This window comes from Hirundo rustica, chromosome 25 (assembly GCF_015227805.2).
Source record: "Hirundo rustica isolate bHirRus1 chromosome 25, bHirRus1.pri.v3, whole genome shotgun sequence".
Lineage (NCBI taxonomy): Eukaryota > Metazoa > Chordata > Aves > Passeriformes > Hirundinidae > Hirundo > Hirundo rustica.
The window spans coordinates 1,071,300-1,092,047 of NC_053474.1; the positions used below are offsets into that span (position 1 = coordinate 1,071,300).

The 20,748-nt window shown below is 42.5% G+C and overlaps 1 protein-coding gene across 4 annotated transcripts in view; it reads right to left on the minus strand.

Annotated features, from left to right (window-relative positions):
• Positions 1–20,748, minus strand: part of RLF (RLF zinc finger) — a 28,738-nt gene that overhangs the window by 5,379 nt on the left and 2,611 nt on the right. The window contains exons 3-7 of one of the 4 annotated variants that reach the window (XM_040086112.2): positions 17,051–17,132; positions 11,169–11,301; positions 5,207–5,409; positions 1,583–1,719; positions 60–201 (exon numbers count right to left, since the gene is read on the minus strand). In XM_040086112.2, coding sequence (XP_039942046.1) covers positions 60–201; positions 1,583–1,719; positions 5,207–5,409; positions 11,169–11,301; positions 17,051–17,132 — 697 coding nt within the window. The remainder of the gene's footprint in view (positions 1–59; positions 202–1,582; positions 1,720–5,206; positions 5,410–11,168; positions 11,302–17,050; positions 17,133–20,748) is intronic. The other 3 variants (XM_058423561.1, XM_058423562.1, XM_058423560.1) reach the window with 3 other exon arrangements.

Genomic DNA, 20,748 nt, shown 5'->3' on the forward strand with positions numbered 1-20,748 from the left:
ATAAAGTCATGTAAACAGCTCTAGCTGTGTCCAGAGACTCAGGACTGGATCTTACTTACTTCAGATTGAATGACTCTTATCAAGAAAAATAGATGCTGTAGTGTCTTGGCAATGATGCCAAACTGACGACATCTCTCCAAAAAGGAGTCCAAGGAAGGATCTATTCTTCTCTGCAGTTTGCTCCAGAAAAGTGTCAGTTCCCTGCAAAGATTTGAAAGCAGCATGTAAGAGCATTGCAGATACACACAATTTCTGCAGTCACAGTGTGTCAGTTCAGAGCTGATGCCAAGAAAAATTCAAGTGTTATTCAAGGACAGCACACACTTCAGTTATGTCCTGATCTCCAAGTGACACTCAAGAGAACTGTTCCTGTGCCCCACTCCAGCATCAGACCAAACCCCAGGGTATCTCCTGATACTTACTGGGGAAACACACTGGCACTGGGATTCATCTCACTTAATGCACACATCTATAGCTGCACAGACTCCCTTTCTAGACAAAAAAAACCTCCAGTCCCACACTTCCAGAGTCATTACCTCTCATACAGAAATTTAAAATGGCTAAGATGAATCATAATGGCAAGCTGCCACTTCTCTTCCAATAAGCAAGCAGCTCAGCTGATGTGGCTGCCACTAAAAGGGAACAGAACCACCCTTTGCAAAGCATCACGTAAGGGAACTGCAAGCTGAAGGCTGGCTGTGATTTCTGTGCTGTCACCTGCTTTTCCACTCACACCACGAGAGCACAGAGCCATTCATTAAGCCGTTTATTACACCCAAGGCAGCACAGGCACTTAGGGATACAACGTGTCACTTGCTGTTGTTCCAGCAGCACATGGAGTGCCCAAAAGTAGCAGAGCCAGGGTCTGTATCTCTTGTATCACTTGAAAAAAACTTGTATTCTTCTCCTTTGATTGAGCAAATTTCACTTTTGCTAACACATCCACTGTGTATATCGACTACACACAGAGGCTTCTGACTGCAAGGTCAGCCACAGCCTTGAGAATCAAAAGAATACTTCCAGAACCAAACACAAGCGAGATTCTTCCTCTGAATTACTGCAATCCTACTCTTGAATGCTAAGCTTAGGGAAGATCCTGTCCTGGATCAGACCAGGAATAACATTTTATTGCACAAAAAATGTCAGGACAACAAACGAGGCACCACAACAGGGCAAAAATGGACTTTTTGCTTTCCAGCAGCAGCAAACTGTCAGGATTGGCTTAAGTATGAGTATGGTACCAAAGCTTCAGCTTTATCCCTGGAGACACTGAAGTGCTGTAAAAACTTTTTTTAATGGCTTTAAAACACGGAGTAAATGAACAATAACACAGCTAACCGAATCCAAATTCCCAATGTATTCTCAATATGTCTGGCCATGTAAAGCTTTATCCAAGTGGGGATTTAAATAGGAGGAAATGACATATTTAGCCGTACCTTGAAAGCACCTTGTGACAAAATAATTACCTAGGAAGTGCTTCAGTCTGATGCACTTCTCAAGCGAAGGATAAATCCACCTTCTCTACTATATTCACACAATTCTAGCCAGTGAAGAACGGTTAGCAGAAGCAGCTTATACTTACCAAGAGCAATACACATTTGCTGTTTGCAGCTGATGGGTAAGGTATGTTGTACAAAGAATAAAGGCTGTATTTTCTTGCCCCTCAGATTCCAGATTACATATGATGTCTAGCACCTCTTTGCAATCCACCTTTGCAATCTTAAAGAAAATTAAAAAGAAAAGACACTTTATTCTCAGAATGTTTACAAAAGAAATGCACGTTTACTGTATCGAAGTCTCACAAACAAAACATTATGTGTCCCATACCCAGACATCTTGTCACACCTTTCAGCTATGAAATGGTATGAGAAGTTCACCTGTTAGTTCTGATCCCACCTCAATATTAGTTTTCTCTGAGACAACCTTCCATTTTGGGCAGTTTAGCTAAATATTTCCATGCAGGCAACTATCCACCTAAAACTTCCCATTCTGCCTCCCTGCATTTACAGGGATTCTTGTGTTACTTTTGAAAATTAGAACCCAGGTCCAAAAAGATCAAGAGTTGTGGAAAAGCCAGTCTCTTGTTCTCTTCACCCCTAGGTGCTGATGCTGAACAACCACATTCCAAAGCATGAGGACAGAAACAGAAGTGTTTAGAGTAGTGTGCTGATTCTGGCTGGGGCAGAGTTAATTTTCTTCCTCGTCGCTGGTGTAGGACTACGTTTGGGATTTCTGCCGGACACAGGGCTGCTAATACGGAGATGTTTTTGTTATTGCTGAGCAGATTTTGTTATTATTTTTGTTATTGCTCCTTACACAGAGCAAAGGAAGCTGGGAGTGCACAGGACCCCAAGTGACCAAAGGGATATCCCAGACCATGGCAGCACACTCATCACAAACAGCGAGGGGAAGAAGGAGGAAGGGGAGCGTGTTGGGAGAATTTGTCTTCTCAAGTGTCTGTGATGCACGATTGTGCCTTGCTCTCCTGGAGGTGCCTGCCCATGGGCAGCACTGAATTAATTCCAGGTTCTGCTTCGCTTATGTGCATGGCTTTTGCTTCGCCTATTATATTGCCTTTACCTCCACCTACAAGTTTTCTCACTCTTACCCTTCCACTTCTGTCCCTGGTAGGGGAGCTGAGCAAGCAGCTCAGGGACCTGGGTCTAGCTAGGGTTAAACCACGACAAGGAGACAAACCCCAAGAAAGTTCTGGAATGTCTGCTTAAGGTAGTACATATCTGTGTATCAAACCAGGGTGTCAGCTAGGATATAAGGCACAAACAGCAATTATGAAGAGTAATTACTAAGACAACACTAGGTTTTAATACATTTTTCCACTGGATCTATTCCACTTCACAGAGCAGACTGTGTTCTAGCAGTATGTACTTTAAACAGCTTTTGATACTACAGACATTTCAAACTTCTTGTTCATCATGAATAACAATGACAGAGAACAAACAACAATTATAAACTAATTTTTGCAGGCATCTCATTCAGCAGGAAGAGCAGAAGCAGGGATATTAACCCAGTTTCCCATTCAGGCTTGACGCTGGAGTTCACTGAGCAACGCCAACATTTTCTAGAGTCCACTGACTTTTGGTGTTCAACTCGAGACCCAGAACTGACCTCTTGCAGCAGACACTTCCAGAGCAATTCCCAAGCTGCGAGGCCTTGCAGATGTCTCAGTTTTGCATTTGATAAAATAAAACACAGCAGACTTTGCTGGGGAACAGGAGGCAGCTGTCACCGCCTCACCTCTGGCCAGGGAGAAACCTCAGAAAATGATTTAGGTGACAGAGCTTTGGTGTCTAAGGGAACAGACGTCCTTGCTCCTTGCACATAAAAGGTAAGAAGCTCATACAGTATCTGTAAATCAAGAGCCCCCTCCCGCAGGCTGGGGAGGGATGAGAAGCGAGCCCACACCAAAGGCCACATGACAGGATTGTGAAGATGCTGATCACTGCCCAGGAGAGAAAGGGGCTCCTGTAGGTAACAGGACACTGCTGCATGCCATCTTCCCCAACATTCCTGGCCAGCAGCACCTTTCTTAGGTTGTCACTGGCAGTTGGTACCTACAGCTACACATACGCTCTCCTCAATACTACAGCAAATGTTCTTAAATAATGCAGAGGCTGCCTGCAGCAGTCTGATAAAAGCCTGATCTCTAAAGTCTTGGGTTTTAGGAACACAAGTATTGTCAGTGCATGTAAGCAGGGGACAGGTTTCCCTCACAGATCCGAAGGCAATGTGGCAGGGGCTACCTGTGAGCTTCTTGGCCAGACACAGCCTGAGAGAGAGCGTGCTCATCACCAGTGCCACGAGAACAACAGTCACTGAACACCACCACCACTGAAAAACTACAGCATTAAACCTCCTGACCAGGGCTTCTGAGGCAACAGAATTATAAATCTCACATTTTCAACAGCCATCAGTTACTCCTCTATCAGACCTAGGGTGTAACAAGACCCAGAAGTTCTGTTGTGTGCTGGACCAGCAGGAGCAACACCAGCTCCAGCACAAACATGGCCTGGCACCTGAGAGTGACCTACAGCTACACAGCAAGTCAGAGCCCTTCTCCTCCCGCGGAAATTTGATTCTTTTTGGACAAACTCATTTGCATTCAGGACATGAACTACTGAGTAAGCAACAAGAAAATTGGTTTAGAGTCCCGTTTATCTCAGACTTGGTCAATGATAATTAATCTCATTTCAGATCTTGGGGTTTTTGCTTTTTGTTTGTGAGATCTTTTTTGCTGTGAGATTGCTTGTGAGGTTTTTTTTTTTAATATTTAAGACAAAAAGTCAAAATGCACATCTTGAAACCATCCAACAATATCCAGCCAGTGACAAACCAGACACTCATTGAAGGGTCTTTACTAAACCTGAAATGCTGACCACCATTACTCTGTTATAAACCAAACCAGAACAACTCACTGAAAGTTAGGAAGCTCCAGAATGAACACTGCTAAGATATTTTAAATTAGAATTGTTAAAAAATGCTGCCATCCTCCCCATGTTCTATTAACAAGTACGCCACTTTACTCCTCAAAGTTATTCCAAAGAACATACAACCATGTAAGATTTAACTTGTCCTTGTTTTCCGTGTTACTTTAGTTTGAAGGAGAAGTCGTAACATTATAATGATACTTTATTTTTTTATGTCATCATAAAAATTTCCTACCACTAACCTAGCTTTCTACCATTTTTTAGTAGGACACCATGTTGATACTCTTTATTTGGAGAAGGCCTTCAAAAGACTGATTCACAACTGATCTTTTAATTAATGGGATAAGGGACACTTGCTTAAATTGACACCTTGAAGAAGTTTACTCGCCAACTTTAGATCAGTCTTTCCCAAAGGAATTCCAAATTAAACAAAACCTACTTTGACAATTGGAGATGGCTGTATGAAGCTCCTATGTGTCCCAGCAAACATTCACACTGACATCTGGCAGAGATGACCAGTTATGATTAAAACAGCCAAGATGGATTTAATTTTAACTGCTTGTTGCATTTCAAAATCCTTTTTAGTTGTTACACGTGGCTGGCTCTAATGTCTCACAGAGAAAACCGTCTCACATCACGGAACATTGGGGGCTTTGTGCTTTTTAATTACTGTGTAGGAGAACTTCAGTTCTTAGTACTACATAAATGAATTCTAAAGTGCTTCATAAAAGTATATTAAAAAGGGACTATAGGTTACTAACCTCCTTAATGGAGTCTTCATTAGGCAGCATTGAACACACACATGTGATGTAGGCTTGGCGAAAAGATGAAACATTTGCAATTTCTGGAGAATCTGCACACAATTTTGACAAGAAAGTGGCTTGGGGGATGCAGTTTGACTTCATCAAGTGTTTTATTCGCATCTGCAGAAAGGAAGGCCCTTCTCGTGTAATCAATTTATTAGCTAGGAAAAGAAAAAATCCTTTGAGAATAGACCAATTTACAGGTGACACTCAAATGAAATTGTCTCACTGCATTCACATTTCTTTACAAATTTGTGCATGGTCAGTCAGCGTTCTTAGGAAGCTCTAGGCATGATTACAAGTGACAGCAATGAATTCTCTTCTCCCAAACTCTGCAGGAAGAGAACGCTGGGCTACAGAAACCAGACCCCCACACAGCCACCCGCTGCCGTGCCCCCCAAAGACAGCACCACTGAGATGTATTTCACAGCAATGGCTAAAGGATCACACCAGACAGATCCCAGTAGTTTAACTCAAGTGCAGAATCATCACCTTTCAACTGTAGCTCTGTAGTCCAAAAAAAAAAAAAATTTTCAAGCCATTTATTACATGCTTTTCAACTGGAAAGTTTTCCACCCAAGCTGTTAAAACCCCATGTAATGCCAAAATATGTAAAATGAAGTTGAGAGTGAAAATATTATCTCTGTGGGACTTTTGAAGAATTGTGTTTAAGACAGGCTGGGCTTATGCTCTTAAACAAGCAGATACTACTAATCATTATGAGACTTGATGAACTAATTCAATTGTAAAAACATCACTTCAGACTATTTTTGTAAATAGCAAGCAAAATTTACTTATTTGGATTAAATACCTCACAGATTCAGTTTCATTCGCTTCCCAGGTGTTTATTATAGAAACAGAATTCAGTTGAAAGGGACCTGCAAGTCCTGCTCCTCAAAGGACTACCTGAAATTAAACTATGACTATGATCATCAACAAGTTTATTTCACGTACATCCAACTTCTGCACCAACATAATTTACGAAGACATTAAAGAAACCCCACCACTGCTGCTCACCAGCCTGACATACTATTTACTGGAACTCTGCACCTCACCTATCAGCTCATTTCTCACCCAACCTACAATGGATTTATCAAGATGTGCCCTGGACATTTAATCCAGGAATGCTGTGAGAGACAGCATCAAAAACTTCAATAAAGTTCATGTACTTGGCCTTGGCCAATTGTCGTGGTTTGACACTGGCCAAATGCCAGGCACCAATGAAAGTTGCTCACTCACTCTCACTCCCCTGCTACAGCTGGGTAGAGGAGAGAAAAATTTAATGAAGGCTTCATAAGCTGAGATAAGAACCTGGAGAAAACACTCCAAGGACAAAACAAGCTCAACTTAGAGATACAAAGTGAGTTTATCATTATCAAAATTGGAGGAGGATAATGAGAAGTAAAATAAGCCCTTAAAAACACTTTTTCTTCCCCCAAACCCTCCCTCCTTCCCACTGACAGCACAGGGAGACAGGGTGTGGAGGTTTTGGTCAGTTCATCACCCAAGGTTTTCCTTCTGCTGCTCAGGGAGAGGAGTCCTTCCCCTGTGAGCCCTGGGGTCCCTCCCAAGGGAGACAGCTCTCCATGAACGTCGCCAGCGTGGGTCCAATCGCATGAGCAGCAGTCCTCCCAAAAGTGCTGCAGCGTGGGTCACTCTTCCACGGGGTGCAGTCCTGCAAGGACAGGCTGCTCCAGCCTGGGAGCAGGGCCCCTCTCTCTACCGGGTCTCAGAGGGGCTGGGGGTGGATCTCTGCAGCCCTGTGGGTCCCCAGGGGCTGGGGGTGGATCTCTGCAGCCCCCGTGGGTCCCCAGGGGCTGGGGGTGGATCTCTGCAGCCCCCGTGGGTCCCCAGGGGCTGGGGGTGGATCTCTGCAGCCCCCGTGGGTCCCCAGGGGCTGGGGGTGGATCTCTGCAGCCCCCGTGGGTCCCCAGGGGCTGGGGGTGGATCTCTGCAGCCCCCGTGGGTCCCCAGGGGCTGGGGGTGGATCTCTGCAGCCCCCGTGGGTCCCCAGGGGCTGGGGGTGGATCTCTGCAGCCCCCGTGGGTCCCCAGGGGCTGGGGGTGGATCTCTGCAGCCCCCGTGGGTCCCCAGGGGCTGGGGGTGGATCTCTGCAGCCCCCGTGGGTCCCCAGGGGCTGGGGGTGGATCTCTGCAGCCCCCGTGGGTCCCCAGGGGCTGGGGGTGCATCTCTGCAGCCCTGTGGGTCCCCAGGGGCTGGGGGTGCATCTCTGCAGTCCCCGTGGGTCCCCAGGGGCTGCAGGGTCAGTTGCTTCACCATGGTCTCACCACAGCCAGCAGAGGAATCTCAGCTCTGGTGCCTGGAGCAGCTCCTCCCTCCCCTTCACTGCGCTTGGTGTTCCCATGTTGTTTCCCTCACATGTTCTCACCTCCTCCTCTTCTCCAGCTGGAATTCAAACCGCCCCCACTTTGTTTTGATTTTCTTTTTAAATGCTATATCACAGAGGCATCATCATCACGTCTAACTGGCCCAGCCTTGGCCAGCAGCATGTCCATCTTCAGAGCCATCAGGGACTGGCTCTGCTGGACACGGTGGAAGCTTCCAGCAGCTTCTCACAGAATCCACCTCCATGGCCCCCCCCGCTACCAAAACCAACACGATGAAATCATACACTTCCAAATAGCTGTGGTGCTATTTCCAGCTTAACATCAACATCTACACAGAGCCTTTATACGAGTCCCCAGATAAATTCAAAATCATTCAAAAGACTCCTGTGAATTCAGAGAGATGGTTCTGATCCTTATACTACATGTGGTAATACATATGAACCAAGGAACAAACTGGCTGATGAACTGTAGCAGAAATCTTGGAAAAGCAGGGGACATTCTGAAAAAACACATACTAGAAGGGTGTTCTGCTGCAACTGTAGTCAACCAGTGACCTGTGGTGCCTGCAAGAGACTGCATTAGTCAAAAAAGAATGCTTGCTTTAGACTAACCAGTTAAGACTAACCAGCTAAGAAAATATTTCTATTCAATGGCTCTTCCATGACATTAGCATCTTATTATTACTATGCAAGATGGGTAGTTAAGAAGCCAATGGTATATAAATTTCTAAAAGAGAGGATTGCACATAACACAGAACAAGAAAGTTCTCATGCTTTGTGCACTTAAAATATTGCCCAAACAAACAACAGTGTGTTCTACCAGACACTACATTAGCTGGCAGAAAACTCACATTGTGCACCTGAACAGAAAATTCATTTCAGGTGCCAGGTCCATACCACATGCCTGTAGTGAAACTTACTTGTACTCTGTAGGAGTCAGCTTAGTGGTCCATTAGAGAATCATTTTAATATTTCAGTCAAATGGGAATGATTTCTGGTTTTCACAGGAAAAACCTCTGAGCATTACACTCTTGACTCTGCTGACACGTTAAAGGAACTTCAATGGATAAAGCAAAAAGACCTGTCTGACCAAGAGGCAGCCTGCAGTACTATCTCCAGTTGCTAGGAAACAAGCCTCCGCTCTCCCTTAAAAACTGCATCTGTATGACTTGAACACTTACGGAGAAATGCTAACACTGCTTCCACTTGGATATTTGATGGAAGAGACTGCTGCCACCACAGGATGGCCGGGAGATCAGTGCTGAGGGAAAACTCCCAGAAAGCTGGGTCAGATCAGTCACCTCTCCAGAGGAAATGGGGTTTCGTGCCCACAAGCAAATTCAAAGCAATTCTGTAAATCCTTATTTCTACATCCCTTGGCTCACCAGCATACTTCTTTTTTTTGGGTCCATAAGAGAAATAAAAAAGTAGAAAAAAACCAAAGACTCTTTTTACCTCCTGTAAGAATTATTTAACTTCCTCTTGTTTACAGCTAGACATGCACTTGGCAACTGCTTAAATGAAGTTTTCCTAACATGTCAGAGGCAGCCAGTCAAGACATGGGAAGTATTTTAAGACTGCCTGCAGTCAGCCAAATGAAACTCTTTCGGTTTAACAGCTACACTTTCCAAATGAAACTTGGATGGAGGTGGATGCTCTGCCAGCGTGCACAAGAGGAGTCTTTGAGAGCGGTCAGTCAGCACATGCTCCCCAAGGGTGGCAGGTGGGACAATTCTTTCACACCTAAGGGAGTGGCGAGTCAGCTTTGCAAAGGAGCAAATGACAAACTGAGCTCCCCTGTCCTGCAGATGTAAGTGATGATGGTAGGAGCAAAATTCGGAAGTGAGTCACTAGTCAGACATCTATCTTAGCACTCAGCTTTACTCTAAAGTGGAAAGTTTCCTCTTTTCCTGAAAAAAGAACAAAACCTGAGGAATAGACAGCAAAATGAGAAGAGCTGTTTTCCGTCAGAGAACCTAATTTTGTACTCAGTCCTAAATCTGTTACATTTCCATACATGTCCATGAACAGACTTTCTTGCTCCTTCTCTTCACAGATCTCCTGCTGTTATGTGTTCTGTCACAGTGTTCTACCAAACATCTCAAGACTGAAACAGCTTGCAGACACATAAAAAAAAAATCAGTGCAGACACCCTGCAACCCTTCCCTCTTCCAAACCCTCTAGCCAAAAGAGCACTGCAGTTTCAAACTCCACACATACCTTAAGAGCCCTCTTAAGCCAGGACCAAAAAGTAACAATAAGAGATTCCTCTCTCACCCAAAACACTTGCAGTGAAAGAAAATTTAAGCTACACCACAATATTGTGAATACAACCTTCATAAAGCACGAAAAGACTCTGTGGTCACTACGATAAACATTCCAGAGAAACAGAATCTGCTGGAAGTCCCTGTGGAGCAGAACAGGACAGGGTGCTCAGGTGCACACACAGCTGACACTGAGGTCTGTGAATTACAGAGCAGCAGTTGTTGGATGGTTATCCCAGCTGTCCTACAAACAAACCCTCAGCAACACAGACACAGCAAGTTGTTGGCATTCATCTGCTGCACTCAGCCACCAGCTCACCCCAACCTCCTTGGCTCGGGGTATGTTAAGACAAAAATCAGAGCATTCAATGTTTCTGCCACGCTATTAATACCTGACATGAAGGCTAGTGAAGACGGCAGCCCAACGTGGCTGCTCTTTTTTTAGCACAAGGAACAACATATTGTCTCAACAGCCATAACGTGTTTCTATTTATTTATTAAAAATACTGACATAATGCAACTCAAAGAGAGGCTACCCTAAGCCAGAACAAAGGATTCTGCTATGGAAGAAATTAAAATACCTTTTTGTTCTCCTTTAATTTTTAAGGCTTTATATTAAACTCTTCTTCCCTTCTGTATAATTTTTAACTTTAGACTACCTGAGGCACACTGTTAATAAAACAGATAAAATACCTACAAGTACTTAATGAAACCACTAATGAGAAAGAAATTCAGAGTCGAGGAAAAATTTAATAGAAGACATTAGAAATACTATATTACATAAACAGCACCTCCTTTTGCTCACCTCCCAGCAGTTTCTGATTCAAGATCTTAATTCCACAGTCTAAACACAGTCTCCCAACCTAGAGCTAATAACACTCCACACCGCCCTTCCACATGAATCTTTTATGCCTCTGAAAAGTATGGACATACTCAATTCCTCCTGTGAAGAGTTCAGGAAAACATTTAAAAGCAGAGTTATGAGAAACAAATCACCTCAGGAAGAAAAATTTCTGTATTTTTAGGATGGTAAAAGAAATAATTCTTTTTAAAAATGGAGTTTCAAAATATTCAAGCTGATGAATAGTACAGTCCAAGCAGAGATGCATTCGTTGTACAATTGGACACATTATTCAAAATGCCAGTGAGACAGTTTCATAATAAATATTATTTAGCAACAAATGAATACTACTGCACAATACAATTTAAAATGCAACTATCTTCTGTCTTCAAATCACTGCTTACCCACCAAAACTGCCCCAAGTAATTTCTGAACAACCACACATCATCTCTAAAAACACACTCTTACCTTCCTCAGTTTCTACTGGTTGCTGGGATAGAATTTTAAGAAGAACTGGATTTTTCCATACCCCTTCCCTTGTGATATCCACCAATATTTGGAGGTTGTTATTCCCAAATTCCAGTAGAGCATCATGTGAATCCTACAAAATGTAAAAAAAAAATCATTAAAAGTTAAGCCAATGTAATTTTACATTATCTATTCTAATATTTCACTACTTTCTAGTACTTTCACATGATTCCTCTCAGTCATTACTGCTTTGACAAGTTTGCATTGGGATTTTAATAGTCCAACATCCCTTCACATCTCAAATCCACAAAACTTTCCAATATCAGACTACTGAGTTGACTGAAATGGCTTAAATCAAAAACTCTATTCCGCAGTTGTAACTCTTCTGCAATTTTTATGATTTTCCAGGTACATGTGTATAAATAAAAAAAACCCCAGGAACTGCAAAAAAGACAAAGGATGATCTTGTATCAAAGCATATAATGCTATTGAAAAACTCAGAAGAAAGACTAAATAGTTTTCAAAATGAGTAACAAAATGGTAAGAGTCTAAAATTGTACATTTAAGTGTTAACACTAAAGATGAGCCACTCAATTCACTTTGAGAATCATGAAAGCCATCAGTCACTAGCTGAAGAATGCCATGGGAGATTTCATCATCAAGATGAAAACATCCTTCTACTGGAATGTAAATACAACTTTCTTAGAAACGAATCTATGTCCAGAGCCTTTACTCTAAGATCCAGGGAGTTCTGATCCTGGCAGATTTGATGCTGTGAAGCCTGACCCACAGACTCTCCACAACCAGCAGCTGAAGTTCACCCACAAAGCCTCTAGAGATAACACATTGCTCAGAGTTATCAGGGCCCTGCTGCTTTGAATTCTGGAAATCTGAGGAGTAAAGGAGGAATTTAAAAAAAGACATTACACATGGGAAGAATCTAGAGTCTAACACAGAAAAGAAAACAACTTGAAACAAATTCCAGGCATTTCATGTCCCTAGTAGAAAAACAGATGTAGGGTGACTTGAACTGAAAGAATTAAAATATCACCTTCCAGAATTTCCTAACGCTGACAAATAAAGCAAACTAACTAAGCAATTTGTGGCTACACCTTCAGTAAAAATGTTTCTCACAGCAGATCTTAAGTTCAACACGTGGCAATGCCCCCCCAGTTCTGCTGAGCTGTGTTTCAAGCTGTTTGTATTTTTAACACAATCTTTAACCTCAGGCTTGTTTTTGATAGCCTCTGTTGTACCCTTTAGATATACTGGAGTCAATTCTATGCTCTGAATTATCAGAATTAAAGAGAACTTATGACCACTACAAATGTGAGAGCAACCAAAGAACATTTTATCACAGGCTATCAAAAGGCACCAATGAATCCCTTTTCACAGTGCAGGACACAAGACATGTTTAAGTCCATTAATTACCTTCTACAATCAAGGTAATCTGCTATGAAAATGACCAAGATTTTCTCACTAACCATTCACAGTAAAGGCAATCTTTACATTTAATGATTAGATGTCTTTTTATAAATGAGATATTGATGTTCAATATCCAATGTCAGATATAATTTCAGACCATCTTCACTATTTGGATACAACAGTATTTCCTTTCTAATACTGCACAAATCTCTGCACATGAGAACTTGAATTTTAACTTGGGCAAAGCATCTCCTCACTAAGGAATGAGGCTTTATTCACATTAAAAGACCAATGATGGGAAAATTACAGTAAAGGGTTCGCTTACATTGATCCACAACTCTCTCAAGTTTCTTGAGCGACTCTTCTTGAATACCTGTGGAACCATCCTATCAGATATGGTACTCAGCAAATCCTAAATTAAAGTGAAGCACAGCCATCACAGGGTTCTTCTCTCTCCCTGATTACACGTGTCTGCTCCAAGTGTCCCATGGGATATTTGTGTACTGTACATAATAAACTCGGGTATTAGAGCACCAATGAAGTCTATGACCAGTAAGTTTATACAGATCCATTTGCTCTTTGGACAGTCTGTCAGTCTCTACAATGGAAAATTATGTGTATGAACCTCTCTAGAGAGCCTGTGCATAACTTTGGGGCATTCTTTCACTCAGCTGAGAATACAGGCAAGGTTAGAAGGAGATAATTTCCAGCAAATACCACGCAAAGATCCAACAACACAAAGGGGACCATAAAAAGATGTACACGATCTCCCGGAGCTCATTATAGCAGACAACTTACTGCTTGCTCATCTAGCAAACAATAAAAGGTGAAATTTTAGAGGGAGAGCAAGAACACTGGGTGGTGTTCTGCAGCACAAGGTGTTAAGGACATGCAGATCTCAGAAGCAGCACAGAGGTGTCAAGAAAAAGTCAAACATACTCTCTGTATTTCTGTCCAAGCCGGTAAGGCAGCACCGAATGCTAGAATGGATATTACTGTACTCCACAGCTAGGCCAATCTTCCTACACTCGTCATGACATTAAAGTAACAATGTCCTGGCTCACCTTCAAATAAACAGGATTTCTAGCTATAATCAGCCTTTAATGTAATAGGCCAGAGGGGAAAGGAGAAATGAAACAAAGCAAGCTATCAGTTGTCATTGCAAAGCCCTACCTAAGCATTCACAATCTCCAGCTGCTAATCAGCCTCCATGTCTCAGAAGGTTTGGTTCTTGACAGGAACTAGGAGTTCTTTCCAAATGCAGAACTATAGTGCAGACTTCCACCTTCTAAGGACCAGAAATTAGAAGTCTCATAGCTGAATGCAACCATCAAGCAGTTTAGATAACTTTAACAATCTCACTTCCTTAGCAGTACCAAAGATTTTCTGTAGATATTGCCTCAAAGTTAATTTTAATTTTAGATAACTGTCAGTACACTCCCACTACAGTGCTTAGCTGAACCATACTGGACCTGCTGAAGAATATAAAGCTAGGATTAACGGGAATATACACACAAATCTATTATGAATACATCAGAAGTCTTTGGAGAAACTTAATGCACATATACAGATCTCACTAAGTTAGGACAACACCACAAACAGGTTGTAAAGAGCAGGACATAAACATTTCATTCTAGATGAAGCCAGGAAAGAATAATACAGTAAGAGCCTATGGACAAAGTTCAAAAGAAAAGACAAGCCTTGAAACACCTTACTGAAGACATCACGATTTTTCAGTCCTGGCAGTTTAGAGTGACCAGCACTGACTACAGCTTCAGAAAAGTTTTTGGCTTATGCTCACCCTCAACTCCATTTTTTCTAAATAAAGCATTGATGCTCTTTTGAGCAAGGCTTGAAGGGAACCCTTTTCCACAACCCATATTCAATATCCAGAACAACACATCTCTACTCCCACTAAAGACATCTTCGAATGCAAGGTTTTACCTTCTTCACCTGATTATATCGACCCACAAAGTACTTCTCCACTGAGTCCCTCCCCTTCTCATGCTTCTGCCAGGGAGTTACTTCAAAATCTTATTAGAAACACCAGTTTGTAAAAGTCCACAAACCTCTTCAGCAAGTTTTCAGAACACCACCATGTTTAATCAGTTCACTATCTGAACTATGGGGAACATTAGCTGAGTGCTAAACTTGGATGCTGCAGCTTCAAGTCACTACAAAAGCCAAGTTTGTATTACTACTCCCGGCAGCAGCACACCTTGAATTTTGCCTTAGTTCTAGAAGTTGGCAGGAGAGATCTGAGCTTGTGCCACCCTCTGTAGGGCCCCAGATGATAAGGGCTCATGTGTACGCCTCAAACACCGACAGTGAGATGCTGAGGACCCAACCAAGGATCCTTGGTAATAACACTGTGAGAAAGAACAAAATGTGGCTGGAGAAGGAGCCAGGTGGATGTAGGGCAGCACTTTCCTGTGGAAAACATCCTTCTTGCTGTTCCCAGAGATAAGCACAACAGAGCCTGGCACAAGTTCAGGAATGAGGCTGAGAAGTGGGCATGGATGGCAGCAGGGGGATCAAGACCATCCAAGAGAGAACATCTTGTCTCAGGTCTAGGCCATGTCGGTTAGGAACATATTTGACTTTTAGTGTAAGATAAGATCACAAGGCTTAGGGGAGACCTTGTCACCATCTTCCAGTATTTAGTAGGTAGCTACAAAAAATGATGGATACTCCCTTTATACAAGAACTCACATAGAAAAGACATAGGTAATGCGTACAAGTTACTCCTGGGGAAATTCTGATTGGACAACCAAGGAAAATTTTTTGTAATGAGAAGACTCAGGCACTGGAATCTCCCCAGGGAAGTGGTATATTCTCCAATGCTGGACAGTTTAAAGATTTAGCTGGGCAGGGTGATGGGCTACCTTGTCTAGACCCTGCCTTGGTCCAAGAAAGGTTGGACCAGATGATCCTTGAGGTCCTTTCAACCTGCTACTGTGTGATTCTGATTCACTCCTCTTTACCCTAAATGACTATTAGTAAATTAAAGAAGAGCAACTTTGGAAACATTAAGTTCCCATGTCTTGCATCAGCCCTAACATAAAAGATGAAACCGTGGCTGCCCACCCTTATCTGTGGCATTCCCCCAAATAAAGGAGCTGGGAGCAGAGACGCAGCCTTTGGTCAGTAGCCAAACACACAGCAGAGCTGGGCAGTGTTTAAATGAACTGCTGCACCTCCAAACCTGGCTCTGGAGTGCTGCCATGTCCACTGTGCTCTGTTACAGTCACTAAGGGAGTGGCAGGACCTACGCACTACAAGAAAGGACAGATCCTTGTCACCACTAAGGCCAGAGGATTTAAACTGTACCTATTGTATTTCTTTCTATTACCAAGTACATGCCACACCCAACTGTTTCTAGGGCTCCCATGATAATAAATACTCCTTGGTATTTCAGGAAAAGGAGGTTTCTCTACACCTGGAATCACTCAAGCACAGACCATCTCAGTCCCTTCCACTACTAGCCGGACTACAGAGCTTTGCCAGTCTACTGAAAAGTTTTCACACCTCCTGTTTCCTTGACTTCAGAGAAAACAAAAGCAGAAGTTCAGTACTAGCACCTTCAGAGCTAATGCAGCAGTAGCCAAGCCTCAGGGACTGAGGAAATCCCCAGTCAGAGGGGTATAAGGTATTGTGATAAAGACATCTGCAAGGTCTAAATTCACCTCCAACCTCCTGCCAAGGGCTTCATCTCAATTAACTTATACCTGAGATTAACTTCCCATCTCACCAGTCACAGTTAAAGCCAGAAGAGGCAATAGCAGAAACAGAGCAGCCCCTGGTCCTGGAAAGGCCCATCAATCTGAATACAGCCATCCCACTCCTGTCCTTCAGCACCAAGAGGAACACCAGCTCATGCAGACAGCTGGGTACTACCTCCAGACCAACACCCTGAAAACATCTCTTCTTCCTACACAGTCTCCATTAGCCACCTTGATTTGAGGGCAGGAATGAGCATGAATTTATTTCAGCACCACCCATAAAGAAACACTTCTAAGAACCACCTGGACTAAAGACCTGTCCTACCATTTCCATCCCTCTCAAACCACAAACAGACACAAACCTGCCACTCAGACCTCCACAAAAGCTCTTTTATCATCAAAGCAATGCTTCAGAGCTGTTAAACCACTTCATTTAACTCAGCCTGTCTCTCATATAAATCATTTGATCAGGGCCTAAGGTTCTCTTGCTTAAGTTGCCATCAACCATGTAGTTATAAATATGCTGTTTGCCTAAAGACTCCCAATAGGGTTGCTGCAGTTAGACTTTTGCTGCTCAGAAATTCTTGCTGCCTAGGTAACAGCAATGCAGGACAAGTGGAACTCAGGGGAAGGGTAGAGGAGAAGGAATACAACTGCAGCCTTTTTTATTTTTTTAAATATTGCAAAAATATTGCAATATTTGTAAATTGCAAAAAAGAAATTCAGAACACTTACCTGAATGGATTGATGGAATCCTAACCATACCTCATGTGGCAATTCACTTTCAGGAATTGAAAGCAGTAGCTCAAAACAACTCCTGGAAAAGCAAAAGGCAAGTAAACAAGCTACCTGAACACATTCTCTTGTTACATTAAATAACATTCCTGGCACATACCACTTAGTATTCAGATAAGCAATGACAGTAACACTGAAACATGCTAGATTGTGCAAATCAATTAAAGGCCTGAAACGGCCTGTAAATCAGGCATGATTCATCATATCGAAGCAGTGCTCCTTTTCACTACACACAATCTCTCTAATTTAAGATTGCAGCTACTCTTATCATACAAGATAGACCAGTCAATGTGGCTCAGGAATACTGCACCACAGAATTCTATTCTTTCTTCTCAAAGGAAACATCATAACCATCCTAAATAAAGCTCACTGGAGTCCAGCATGGTCTCTGCCTAGAGGGAGAATGAAAGCCACCTTCACCTAACTCAACATTTCAGCAGTGACCTACATAAGAAAAAAACCTAACAAGGTTTCCTGACAGAAGACACATGCATCAGCACAAAGATGGATCTGGACAAGATATGTCAAGAGGACCACCAGCACCTAGAAACACCTTCTGAGCCTTTGATACCAACTGGAGGAGCATTCCAACACCTCCAGCACAAACTGCAACCTGCCATGGCAGGACTGCTGCCTATCTAGATCTCAAACAAGGATCCAACCTTGTACAGAACGCATGGATTGCCTAAAACCCTACTGAGCAATTAGACCTCATCAAACCAAAAGTGTTAACCACGACACTCTGCCTGGAGATTCACAAGACTTACACACAGCAGAAGCATTTTCATAAATTATGACAATATAAGGAAAGCAAACTAATCTAGGACACCACCTATAATAAAGCATCGTCACATAGTTTCAACTCTTGCTACTTTTTCTTCAAATCATCCTTTCTCAAATATTAAATAGAGGAAGGACAGGGCAACACACTCAGTCTTATGACAGACAGATAGACAAGATGAGCTTGGGGAAGTGGAAAAGGAAGAGATGACCATAAAGCAAACACGAGTTTCAGATTTGCTTAGTACTCAAGAAGAATGCCCATCTCCCTCCTGACTTCTGATAAATGCATTGAACAGTTACCTACACCAAATGCTATGCCTACACAGATTTTTAGCCAGATTCAACATTTCAGGGCCATCACAGCACACACGAGAAAGTGGAAAGCAGTCAAATCACAGTTACTGGCAAAAACAATGTGACTTATGACCAAATATTTCTTCTTTTTTAATCTATTAATCTTAGAATCATATAAATCATTTTCAGATGGAAGTAAAACTCTCATACTGATGGTAGCATGACACCTTCCCCCTAAGAGCAGCCATAGAAATGAAGCACTGACAGAGGCTTGAGTGAATAACCAGCTTCAAGGGTCTCCCGAGAGTCACAAGGACAGCCAGCTAACTGTCAGTGAAAGACATCTCTGATCTGGCTAATTCTTTATTAATTCTTCTACAGAGGCAATACCTTTGAAACAATAATACTGGGGGGTAAGGGGAATGCACCCTGCCAGCTTTGGGGCTGTGAGAATAACCTGAGTTCCACTTGAGCAAAGCAGGTAAATCACTTCACGGCCAAAATGAACATTTCTGTTTCCCACCCACACACGGCTCCAATCGTTTGTCACATCTGCAAGAGCAACCACTCCAAGCTTTCCTTTAGCTTCCTAAGGACCAACAAGATCTGACACTGCATGAGCATCACGTTTCTCACGGGAGGCACGGGCCCTGCATCGTGTCAGCTGCACTGTGAACGCGCAAAGGACCCCAGCAGGCAGCAAGGAAGAGCACAGCAGGAGCTCTGCTGTTACTGGCTCACCCTGCTGAGAAGGAACTCAGGAGCAAGTTCTTCTCCTCTTCTCCAGGAGGAACGTTGGAAGGGAAGGAGGATTTCAATAGGAAATAGAGCACTTCTGCTTTGAAACAGCAAGTTTGCTCACTTCACTTCCAATCAAGGTTTGAGTCTGAAAACACAGCGTGTATGACAGCTGTGGGTAACGCAGCTGTCTCCCCAAAAATCACAACTACATGGGAACAGTATGCTTTCGTGTCCATAACTATGTAACAGTCTTCCTCCCTCATGGAACCTCAACTCTTATCTTTAATTCCCTGCTCTAATGTCGCTCTCACTCCCTCGGAAACTTATGAAAAAGCAAAAACGTGGGAGAGTTAATGCGGGCATGTCATTTACCTCACACTATCTTCCACCTCACCTTGTATTTCTCATTCTTTAGATTCCTTTCAAATGTAATCATTATAAGAAAGAGGAGATTCCAGCAAGTCAGCTTTTCTATTGTCCTCTAACACAAGGTTTTCTGAATATACAACAAACACCTCACACTGAAAGCTGGAAAAAACTCTATTAGCAAAAGCAGAATATTCTGATATTTCTCAACAAGAGAAAAGCAATTTTGATAGAGAATTGGGATTTATACCCCAACAATCCAACGGCGGCAAAAATATATAGAAAAAACTCCAAGTAGAGATACCCAGCAAACAGACACTAAAAGACAGACTTTTAAACTTACAGAAGTAGGAAACAACGAAATACACAAGCTAATTAACAACAGTATGATGGAGACAATAATACTCTATCCTTAAGGGGACAGTCTGCAAAAGCAATAAAGATATTTTGCCAAAAACGTGTATCATGTACCAGGTAAATGATTTAGCAGGCAAAGTCTTAGGTTACAATAGTAAGAATCTAAGACATTTCTCCTGATTTCATGTTTTCAAAAACCCTCTAACCACTCCTAGTTCACAAATTACTCACAATTAAAAAAGAAAATAATTCAAGGCACCATTTGGAGATAAGCTGGTTTTGAGCTGTTCATTTATATTGCAAGTCAATCCATTACAAAATAAAGCATTTGACCAAAGAGTTCACTGCTAAAGTCCATCTTAAAGAGAATACCTGAGTTCAGACCACAAAACAAGAGATTGGTAACAAAAAACCCTCCAAAAACGGTCACAGAATCACTTTTATTCGATCATGATCTTCATATTCAAGGTTCCAGATCCTCACCCTCCCTCCTCAGGTGAAACCTCAGTAGCAAGGAATGACCAGCACATCACCTCACAGCTCTCAGGTTATACTGATTATACCCAGGGCACAAGAAAGCCCTCAGGCTTCACTCTTCAATCACAAAAAGCTGCTTTGCACTTTTGACAGACTTTGAGGAACTACAAGTTATCCCAATTCAGGTGATGGACCTTAAAATGGTTCTTTGTCCTGTTCCAGGAATTGCTGCGCTTCAGGTCACGTCTGGTCTGCTTTGCACTCTTACAGCACAACTCAGAGTGCCACGAACACAAATCAGCTTGTCCTTTTCTACAAGGGACACATTCAGAACTCCCCTAAAGGGGGACAGGACACACAAAGCTGCAACTGCAGAGCAACGGATACAGGTTTATTAACCCACGTGTGAAAGCCTAATTATTGAAGCTTCTGCTGTGAGTACTACACCAAGCTTCTTCTACAGAAAATAATACTTGCAGGATGTTTTAAGAAAGAACAGAACCTTCCTAATACCTACACAAGTATCCGAATACAGAGGAACAGAGGCTTAGAAATTGTCCACATTCATTAATTAAATACATTTTTGTGGTATGATTAAAAATGTACTAAAGACATTTATG